This window comes from Pyxicephalus adspersus, chromosome 3 (assembly GCF_032062135.1).
Source record: "Pyxicephalus adspersus chromosome 3, UCB_Pads_2.0, whole genome shotgun sequence".
NCBI classification, from domain to species: domain Eukaryota; kingdom Metazoa; phylum Chordata; class Amphibia; order Anura; family Pyxicephalidae; genus Pyxicephalus; species Pyxicephalus adspersus.
Genome location: NC_092860.1, coordinates 839,838 through 850,974, shown reverse-complemented (window position 1 = coordinate 850,974; position 11,137 = coordinate 839,838). Strand labels below are relative to the sequence as shown.

General features: G+C 45.0%; 3 protein-coding genes across 3 annotated transcripts in view; 1 reads left to right on the top strand and 2 right to left on the bottom strand.

Annotated features, from left to right (window-relative positions):
- The window catches only part of LOC140325349 (C-Jun-amino-terminal kinase-interacting protein 4-like), a 29,775-nt gene extending 29,175 nt beyond the window's left edge, over positions 1-600 (bottom strand). The window contains exon 1 of the mRNA XM_072403175.1: positions 200-600. Coding sequence (XP_072259276.1) covers positions 200-493 — 294 coding nt within the window. The 5' untranslated portion in view covers positions 494-600. The remainder of the gene's footprint in view (positions 1-199) is intronic.
- A 2,249-nt stretch (positions 601-2,849) lies between these two features.
- LOC140325440 (E3 ubiquitin/ISG15 ligase TRIM25-like) lies at positions 2,850-4,782 on the bottom strand. The gene has a single exon (XM_072403273.1). The coding sequence runs from the start codon at positions 4,588-4,590 to the stop codon at positions 3,022-3,024; it is 1,569 nt and encodes a 522-aa protein (XP_072259374.1). The 5' UTR covers positions 4,591-4,782; the 3' UTR covers positions 2,850-3,021.
- Positions 4,783-9,981: 5,199 nt separating this feature from the next.
- The window catches only part of LOC140325436 (ATP-binding cassette sub-family C member 3-like), a 44,942-nt gene continuing 43,786 nt past the window's right edge, over positions 9,982-11,137 (top strand). Inside the window, exons 1-2 of the mRNA XM_072403268.1 lie at positions 9,982-10,127; positions 10,279-10,455. Of these exons, the coding sequence (XP_072259369.1) occupies positions 10,095-10,127; positions 10,279-10,455 (210 nt within the window). The 5' untranslated portion in view covers positions 9,982-10,094. The remainder of the gene's footprint in view (positions 10,128-10,278; positions 10,456-11,137) is intronic.

Here is an 11,137-nt window from a genome sequence, read left to right as displayed (position 1 = left end):
TATAGGGGGGTATAATCTATAAGTACCTCCTTGGTGAGCTTCCTCAGCGCCTCCCGCTCGTACTGGGTGATATCAGGGGTGGATAAGGTAGGTATCAGGGTACATATGGGGTACATAGGGGTTAGGTATTGGGGTATATAGGGGGTACATAAGGGGGTATATAGGGGGGGTATTTGGGGTAAGTAGGACCTATAAGTACCTCCTCGGCGTGCTTCCTCAGCGCCTTCTCCCGCTCGTACTGGGTGATAAGCTGCTCGTTGTCTTCCCTCAGAAGCTCCAGCTCGGCCTCCTGTTCGTGTCTCTCCGTGCAGGCCGCCTCCAGGTTCTCCAGCACGGCCACCACCAGCGGCATCAACTCCTTCACCGCCTCCTCCTCGTAGCGGCCGATTAGCCGCTCCATCTCCCGGTATATGGAGGCGGCCAGAGCGGACACCCGCTCCGACATGGAGGCCCCGGCCTCCTCCTGATACACCAACCCGTCCTCCAGCTCCATCACCGACACCAAACCGGGACCGCCACCAGCGTGACGTCACCCGACCCCGCCGGACCGAGCCCCGCCTACGGCACCACTACGCAGGGAGACACGCCCCTTTCCTGCCACAACACAGGATAGCCCCGCCCTGCCTCACTATGCCACGCCTATTTCCTTGGAAGAATCCATCTAGCCCCGCCCTATTTCATGGAATACTCTGCCTTTCCCCGCCTCCCCATAGATAGCTCCGCCCATCAATACTTATCCCTTCTTATTCTCCACCCCCTGCAGGGTCATTCCTTCTCTAGCTCCTCCTCTTCCCGGGAGAAGGAAAAGCAACACCCTATGTCCATCCTTCCGATCTTCCAACCCTTCACCCTTATTCCCAGACTCAGCTCCTCCCCTTAAAGGGGCCATCCAACCCCAGCAGACAGACCTCCTTCCAACATGCTGGAGAAGACCATCACATGACCGGTCACCAAACATGACAAAATAACAGAAACCCCTTGGTGTCTCCAGAAACTGAGGCTGACCAATTTCATTTTCCATTATTGGAGGAGTCAGGCCCCTCCCCCTCCCTTACTACCAATTCCTGCTCTGTGTCACTGCCCCGCCCACAAACATCTCTTAAAGGGACCAGCACAGCCCAATATGTTTTAAAGGATACAGGACCATCTAATGACCCCCGCCGGACACATCCCCGCAACACCGAGACAAAACAAATTCTTTATTGGCTTAAGTATGAGCTGGAAAATATTCCCCCAATGTGCCTATAGTTCTGATATTATTTCTATAATTCAATTTATTATAAATAAAACCTTCATATATCAAACTCATAATAGGTTCCACCTCCAAATATAATCATATGCCTTGCTACCACCTGCAATATGAGACTGTCACAGACTGCCAGTCTGATCGGAAATTTCAGCTTGTCTGCAGAACTTATTATAATGTTTCTGCAAAGTCACGCCGTGAATCAGAGCGTCTCATACAAAGCCGCAGAGTGTTACACCGACTTCCTGTGGGTTCACACAATCCCTGGAGAACTTCCTGCAGCCCCTCCCATACAGCGCCACAGTATATGTCAGAGCTCTGTACAGAGACTGATGGGACTGGCTCAGTGATCTCTGTACAGCACTTCTCTGTACAGCACTATGGTATATGTCAGAGCTATATAAATATATAATAATAGTGTGTGACTGTGGGGGGACATTAGAGTGTCAGCTCTTCTGCCCAGACCCTTAGGGATTCATGTCGAGGATTCTCCTGGCGATCAGGCTCTGCAATAGGCCAAAGGTCGGAATCAGCTGCAGGGTTTAATTTTCATTCTTTATTCTGAAAACATTCACAAACAAACAATACTTTGTGTCTCTGGCCTTCCCACAATTCTTCCATGAATCTCACAATCATACAGACTGGCTCTGCACGCTTTTTTTTTTGTGACAAATGTAATTTGCAAATTGACCTGTAGAGGGAGCTCCCAACATCCCAGTTCAGTTTCAGTACTTTCAGCCACATAGGGAGTGAATTCTTTTTAGTCCGCTGACCCCTTGTGGGGAGAACAGGTAAAGCACAATGACCTGGTAATGTTTCAGGAAGCTGTGGTTGCATATGTAACAAACACAACCCCACATATACACATTTCATAACAAATCATACATAGAATTCCACATCACCACACCTCTATAACAATATTTACATTGAGAAAAAACTTCTGTATGGAAATCTAAAAAGCATAAAAATGAACAGTCCCTAAAACGAGTGTTAAAATCAGTCCTGAAACGGCCTTTTTTTTGGCCCCCAAAATAATTAATATGAATATTTTATTAATATGAATTGCACCTGGCCCACCGCTACTACAATTCCCGACATCACTCTATAGACCAGCGGCCTCTCTGCCTATGTGTGGCCCCGCATTTTATAGTAATGCTGGGAGTTGTAGTAGCGGCATCGCTCGTTCTATTGTACAGCAGCCAATGCCTGGACCCCGCGGAGTTTATACTGACAGGTAAGTCAGAGAATTATATATAGCATAGTAGGGGAAGGAGTCTTGTTTCTTCTTATTGTTATTTCTAATTGTTTTACTTCGCCAGAGAATGCAATGTGAAGCCGAATGAATGCAGTAAGAAGAAACAGGACTACTTACCCCACTATACTACTGACAGCCATGGTATTTTTATGGCTTGGGAGATTTCTCTTTACTTCCAGGAAACAATTGAAATCCAAATGGGGGAAATCCCAACTGAAAAAAAGACCCCTTTGGGCACTTTTTTTGGAGCCCCAATCCTAACCGTCTTTTGAACATAATTTTACCCCAAAAATAAAATAACCCCCCCCCCCTCCCCCCCCCTCCCCTGGCTTCAGCCGGATCCCCATCCTTGAAATCCTAAACAATAGAATTTCTGCAACCCCAATCTCACAAGAACCCTGCGATAGGCTGCGATAGGCTGAGAAATATGGGGGTTGATCGTCCCAGACACAATACCCTTTACAAAACTTTGAAAAATTTGCCTCCCTCCCTGGTTTCGTTGCTCCTCTTCTTCCCCTTCTCAGCTCTTGATTCTCACCCAGTCCCCCCAAACATAAAACACGGCATGGAGGGGTTCGGTGAAGGTGGCCGAGAAGGTGTGCAGGTGTCTGATGGAACCCCGAAGTTCATAAAAGGACAACTGGCCGGCCTCGTAATCCAAATAAATTCTAAAACTCTGGCAGGACACACAGCAGGGGATCTGACTGACCTCACTGCAATGGATGACTGAATATTCATTATTAAACTTGCACAACCCCCAAGATTTGTGATTGTTCCCAATATAGGACTGGACCCCCTTCCTGTCAATGCTGGGGTAACAGACCCCGATCATCCAATCCCCGGACTCGTTGGTCTCCACTTCCCAATAGTTCCGCCCGGAGGTGAAGCTTCGGATGCTTATGACCTGGCAGTACTGGAACCTCTCGGGCGTCTCTGGGCGATATTGGTTGATCTCCGACCAGGAAACGGTTTTCAGGTCCCCGGAGACGGTGACGTAATTACCGGCGCTGTTCAGATCCAGCAGAATATCCAATGATTCCGAGACGTAGATCCCTCTCTTGATGCCGGTCATGATATCGGCCAATCCGGCGTGTAAAGTCACCGAGATGAGTCCCTCGTCCAGATCCTCCGACTCGTAGATCCTTTTATAATCTCGCTCCCTGGCTTCGTCATCTCCGTCCTGAGGGTCGCAAAGGTCGTCTCTTCTCTGCAGGACGGTGACCGGGTCGGTCATGTGACACAGCTCCTCGATGTGCTGCATCTTTGCCGACAGCTCGTCCTTCTTGACTTCCAATTGCTGGATGAGATCGGAAACCGATAAGGAAACGTGTTCTTCCCATCCCGTGATCTCGTTCAGAACTCTCTTCTCCAGGAGGTCCAGCTGTTCCCGAATGTCCCGGAAAAGGGCAGAGACTCTTTTTGTCACGCCGGAGGCTTTTTCCTGCACCTCCATCTTTCTCTTCTGCAAGTTTCGGACTCTTTTTTCTCCTCTTTTTTTCTTAGAAGTCAGTTTTTCCAGGAAGTATCGAAGCCGCTCTGTCTTCTTCTCGAAGGCCACGTTTAGAGGCTCCACGAAGTGTCCTCGGTGTTCTCCGAAGGCGATGCAGGACACGCATACGCAGACGGCATCCTTGGAGCAGTAATATTCCAGGATCTTCCTATGGATGGGGCATTTTCTGTTTTCCAGGGAGGTGTTGGGATCGGACAGGACGTGTTCCGGTGACTTGCTGTGGACTCTCAGGTGATCATCACATAGGAAAGCTTCGCACAGCAGGCAGGATTTCACAGCCGGTACTGGGGCGTGGATGCAATAAGTGCAGAAGATGTTCGAGATTTGATATTCCGATGGCTGTGTGATATAACAATCATCCGAAGCACACAAATCTCCATCCCCCCGCAGCGTGGGCCTCTCGTGGAACCTTTTCCTGCATTTAGGGCAGGTGTAACCCCCGGACCCTTCCTGTGTATCCAGTTCATGGTTGATACAGACCCGGCAGAAGTTGTGTCCGCATCTCAGTGTCACCGGATCGGTGTAAATATTCAGACAGATGGAGCAATTCAGTTTGTCTTTGTAGCCCGCAGGTTCCATCGTCCAAAAAAATCAGGAAGTGTCTTTTGCTCTTCTTGCACGGAATTCGGACGTGCTACATTTGCTCCAGGGGGAGACACCGGATTCTTTAAGTTTCTATTTTGGTTTCGGATTAAACCATCAACATAAAAAAAAAGGAAAATGCAGCCGTGTCTTCCACCGCAGCCACAGAACACACAGCCGTACCTATTTTTCTTTTCTCCGTCTCTTTCTGAGCGGAACTCCAGACTGTCAACTGTGTTAAAAATCAGGCTGCTGCCAGCTGAGTGAGCCATCTTGTGGAGAAATAGGAAAACGCATGGAAAATTTTAGGTGAAAGAACAGAAATATAGGTGAAAGATTTGCAGCAAGCTTAGTTTACTCAAATAAAAGAGGCCTGGTGCCCAATATGAGGCCGGGGGTTACATGTGGCCCTTTGGCACTTACTGTGCAGTCCTTGGGGCCCCGGAAGATAGTGGTCTGCTTTGGTGCTTACTGAGGCCAGTGATCACATTTATAATTTCAAAGTTTGGTTTATTTTTTAATGAATTATACACAATCTCCCCACTTGTCTGCCCCTTCTCAGATTTACATTCTCACTTTTTCTATCCTATCTTACATAGTTACATAGTAGGTTAGGTTGAAAAAAGACATAAGTCCATCAAGTTCACCCACTAGGGAAATAAACATATCCCAGATATAAAACCCTATAAGAAATAGTTGGTCCAGAGGAAGGCAAAAACCCCCGGGTACAATTTGCTTCAACAGGGGAAAAAATTCCTTCCTGATTCCATGAGACAATCGGATGTTCCCTGGATCAGCAGTCTCTGTTATCTTTTTTTTAAATCCTTAATCCCCAAAACTGGACTGCATATTCCAGATGAGGTCTGACCAATGCTTTGTACAGGATTATGTCTCCATCTCTGCAGTCTATTCCTCTTTTATTTCAAGAAAGTACTTTACTAGCTTTATATATTGCAGCTTGGCATTGCATGCTGTTATTAAGTCTATGATCTACCAGAACCCCCAGATCCGTCTCCATTTCTGACTCCTACCCCAGGGGTCAGTGTTGTCAGTGATATACCCCAGGGGTCAGTGTTATTAGTGATGTACCCCAGGGGTCAGTGTTGTCAGTAGGGTGTCACTTACTTAAGGTAATTAAATAGGACAAGGGGGCATCTGGGTGGAAAGAGGTTCATTTTCCACATGGGATTCCTCACAATAAGAGTGGTGGAATAGACCTGTCAGGAAGCAGGTTTAGCTCAGCAAAGATGAATTACATGTACAGAATATAATTGTGTTACATTGCAATGCTGGAGATTTTTCCTGTTGGAGCAGAATACTTCATGCTTTATAAAAGGTTTTCCCTTGGATCACCTGTGGGTCAGGGTTCTAAATTTGTAAGTTTTCTATTTTTTTTTTTACTATTCCATCAATTTTTTTAACAAATATTGCAAGTAATAGTAAAACTGTAAATGTAATAGTAAATTGCATCTTGATGGACTTTTTGTAAACTTTATACTTATAAAGAAGATAATAGGTCAGCATTTGTTTGTTCTCTAGTTTCTAAAATCTGATCACCACTTTAATACCACTGATAGATTTACCAGAATTACCCAGCAAGTGGTGATAAGAAGCTTCAATTACTTGAATGGAGTGACCAATTGCTATTTTTTGTTATGTTTTTAGTTTTCCAAGGAAAGCAAATTTAACATAAAGGAAAACAATCGAATACCTTTGTATACAATGCTTGAGGAAAAGTTTTTACATGAAATCACCTACATCAGTACTAAAATAGCAAAAACAATTGTTAGCTGTCAAAAAATTAAATAACATAAAAACGCACAATAAGCAACGGTTACATATAGAGCTGAAAAATAAACATTAAATGGCATTTGTCTTGTACAAGAATTTATTCTAAAATTATTCATATAAATGAGGGCTCATTTGCTAACAGATTAGACAATTTTTAATTGGTGAATATGACTCATTCACTAATTTGCCCCATGGCACCAGTGGGATTCACCAACTTTTAAACCAAATTTGCTGAATCCTTGGTGAATGAATCCCAGGCAGTTCCCTCTCATCGCATTTGCACCTCACTTACCTCCATGTATTCTGGTAAAATGTCACTGGGAATTGTTGTAATTCTTCTTATCCTTTCACTTTTATTGCTGGTCCATGGAAGAAGAAACGTAAACTGCAAGACGTTTTACAACTTTTGTGCTACAGATATATTTTGATTTTTTCCAGATATAGAAATTTTTCTTTCTTTGTAGCAAAGGATTGGAGGTCTTGATGACCACACGAGGAGGTCAAAACCGCAGAGGGACATTGATAACATTAAAAATGTAATCGGAGATATTTCTTTACTCCAAAACTAGCCTTCAATGAGGACATTTATGAAAATATATTCTGGCTGGAGTTAGGCTTTAATGTTCCCTAAACAAAACCTTATACAGTCTGATCATCCTGGCTGGTTTTAGGGTACACTGAGCAAGGCAAAAATCTTAAATGTTTAGCATTTGGGGTCCCCACTTCCTATGTGCACAGGGCTCTATTTTGCCCACAACCATTGCTTATATCCAAACCAGTATTGGGTGTATTATAGCCATGCAAATCCCACTGCATTATAATGTTACCGCAGATAATTCAGTGTTACAATGTATTCAGGTTACAGAGAAAAGACATCATTTTCAGAAGGTCCTGTCCTCCTCCTGTGTCATCTGTCTGTCATTTGCAACCCCTGTTTAATGTACAGTATTCTACATATATCAAATGCATAATATTGAGGAATTTCTGCGCCCTAAAGCAGTAATAAATAAATCATGTAATCAGTAAATCATGTGTTTAAAACATAGCGACTGTCTTCAATAGATAAATATAAATCTAATCAGTATGATATTTAGATACATGGTCAATACATTGGTATATATGTGTCAGCAATGGATATATAGTGGTACTGTGATACAATATTATTATTATTAATATTATTATTATTTATCAGATGTCAATTGGTGACTAGGAAGAAGAAATTCCTAAAGAATAAATAATATAAATATATAAATATGTGAAGTAGCAGAGAAATCGCTGTGTACTTCCGACATCAAGAGATATTTCATTGTTGGAAACCTCGCCGGAATTAAAAAATATATATATGAGAATAAAATACTTTCAGATAGGTAAGACTACGAGAGGAATATAAATTAGAGAATATGAATAAAAGAACCTCAGTAATGAATTCCTTTCCTAGAAGGTTGGGATGATGTATGGGGTCCCGGAATTATTTGGGTCCGGGTAGAATGGAAATAAGGGACCAGAACTTTGGAGGTTTTAGATGTAAGTCAATACAAGGGAATAATATTCAATATGTGTGAAAGAAATATATCAGGGGCAGTTAGGGGTATAAAGAGGGGTAGTCCTAACATATCAGGGGCAGTTTGCAGATATGAATAGGGACAGTCCATTCATGTCAGGGGCAGTTGGTGGTCTGAATGGTGTAACAGAATCTTACAGGTAATATATCACAGCCATCACTTGCTCAGTCCAATCATCTTAAACAACTGGCCCTTGTATGACCATCCTGGGGCCCCTTTCAAAACTAAGCATTGAAGTAATGCATGGCATTGCAGGGTGTCAGTAAAGCACGCCAAGCACTGCAGCTCACCACAATATACAAACGTGACCTACAATGTGTCAGAAAAAAATGGAATCCGGAGCTCCCCACTCCACAATCTTACTCCATCCTCCTATACAGAGCGCACGTTGGCTGTCATGTGACTCCCCGATCGGTGGCACTGACACCACCGATTCTGCCACCACAACTATTGTCACTAAAAGCTGAAAGTCATTGTAGTGCACTGTAATAAAGGAGAACTCTGACTAAAATACAAAATAAAATGGCTGGACATGGAGTCCTGGAGACTGGGAAGGTTGCAGACAGGTCCACTTTAAGTAAATCTAATCTTCTGCATGGAGATTTAATGGAGATTTAGGGGTTAGTGACGGCATGAAAATATAAATACCCCACCGTAGTATTGCCCAGGTATGATGGAGACATGGATTGTGCTAGCGGATGGAAGGTAAACTGGAAGGTTCATTCCAGGGAGGGACACATTGGTGGCAGCAACTATACAAGTTCATTTTATTGTCATGTGAACCTGGCGGGGATCATGGCTGGTGTCACACTCACCTCTTCCTCATTGCAGCGCAGACACCTCTCTCCTGCGCAGGCGGGCAGTTCTCAACCTGGGTGTGGCTCAGTGTTCCAGCAGTGCAACATCCTCACCACTAGGGGCACTGGAGAAAACCTGAATACTGCTCAGACTCTGCGCCTTGCCCCTTCCCTGGGCTCACACCACCCCCATGCAAGCCATAGCCAGGGGGGTATTTTATGGCTGGAATAAGGATCTGGGGGTTATGGATTATAGTATGGGGGGGGGGTATGGCTGTATTGAGGATCTGGGTGTTATAGATTATAGTATGGGGGGTTCATGGCTGGAATATTGATCTGGGGGTTATAGATTATAGTATGGGGGGGGGTATGGCTGGAATAAGGATCTGGGTGTTGTGGGGGTTATGGAATATGGATGACAAACTGCAAGGATTCTGCAACCGACAATAACATTGCTGGTTAGCCACACCCATATTAGCCACACCCACATGGTAACTACTCCCATTTTAGTCGCCTTACCCAGTTTATTAGTAAACACACCTATGGGTTGCCATGGTAATGTATAGTTGGGCTCCATTTTCCCACTTCACCTGGGCCCCATATTCTCTTTACACCCCTGAATGTAGCAGCTCATGTGTACATACTGCGGAGTGCTGCTTATATGTTATGGGGGCCAATCAATCATGGAGGGGAATCCGGGACCCAGAGAAGAGAGATAGATCTACAATTTACCATAGTGGTCACACGTGTTCAGGACACCGCTCTCTCCGCTGCCATCTATAGTTACCCCAGTGTTACTGCTCCCAGTTGTCTGACATTTCCCCCAATACATACTCCAGAAAAATTAACCCCCCCCCCCCATCTTTCCTATTTGCCTGGTACCAGCTGCCATCATTCCATAGTCCAGTGTCACCCAGGTGACCAGGAGCCATGCAGCCATACAGGTAAGGGGGGCTGTTGGGGTTCCATTTACCCCCAATGTCATTGCTCCACATCCTGGGGGGTGCAGCTGGGAATATGTATGTAATGATTTTCTGTTATGCCCGAGGTAAATAGGAACATTCTTAGTCCGTCCTTCACACATCCCACAAGGTGCTGACACAGATAGGGCCGGGCCCCTCCCAAGACATCGGTTGTTGTACCCCCCATTCCATGTGTGCTGATAGAGGTCCCACCTAAACCCCACAATTGTACTGCAGCCCCCATTAACCTTTATTGTCCAACCTACCGTTTACATTTTTCTGACTCTCCCCGCAGCATTAATTTCCTGGTCCCCACTGGCTCTCTGGTCGCTGTGGTCGGTCACGTTGGCTGTGGAAAGTCGTCTTTGGTGTCGGCTCTTCTGGGGGAGATGGAGAAGATAGAAGGGGACATCTCCGTCAGGGTCGGTAGGATTGTTGTCATCAATAAATGTCATTTCATAATCCCGGGGATGCTGATTTGTTCCAGTGATTAGAAATCTGCCCTCCGGGGTTACTCCTAACAGGAATTTGTGGTCACAGCTGCATGAATTCTTTCTCCTCCTTTGATTTTAGGGTTCGGTGGCCTACGTTTCCCAGCAGGCCTGGATACAGAACTCCACCCTAAAGGACAACATTCTGTTCGGCCGGACAGATAATGAGAAGAACTACAGGAAGGTTCTGGAAGCCTGCGCTCTGCTCACCGACCTGGAGGTGCTGCCGGGGGGAGACCAGACCGAGATCGGGGAGAAGGTAATGACTTCCATCAACCTGCAGGGGGGGATGATGAGGGAGGATCTGTAGCCCAATTATATCTGATGTGTATTGTTCTCTGCTGAGACCCCAAAACCCAACACCCAGTGGGAAGGACAGGGGAGTCCCCAACACCAAAACAAGTTATAAATTGCCCCACAACCCTAAACCTTGTCCTGACCTATAGACTGATGCTAACAATTACCCCCAACCCAAAAATGTGCTGGGACTACAGAGCATTTCCTCCTCTTATCTCCACACCAATAGGGAGGGGCTCAGTGGTCCCCAGTGATAGCTGGGAACAATGGGGAGGGGTTCTGTAGTCCCCAGTGATAGCCGGGAACAAAAAAGGAGGGCTTCTGTAGCACACAGTGATAGCTGTACATTGCAGGTAAAATATAGAAAGATAAAATGCAAAAATACACAATTACATCCAAAGAAATATTGGAGAGCCAGGAAACCGGTAATAACGATGAAACCTAAGGACAATGTAGGCCTGAGTGGATATAAACTTAAATGGCATAATGCGAATATGTTTAGCCAATAATGACTTAACTATTAAATCTTTGTGATTGTGAAAATTGAAAGAAAGATTGGGACCTTGATAATAGTAACATGGTAACATTAGTAACAGGTGCCTAGCACTAACCGCCTGGTACCAATCCCACTTACCGCCTGGTAC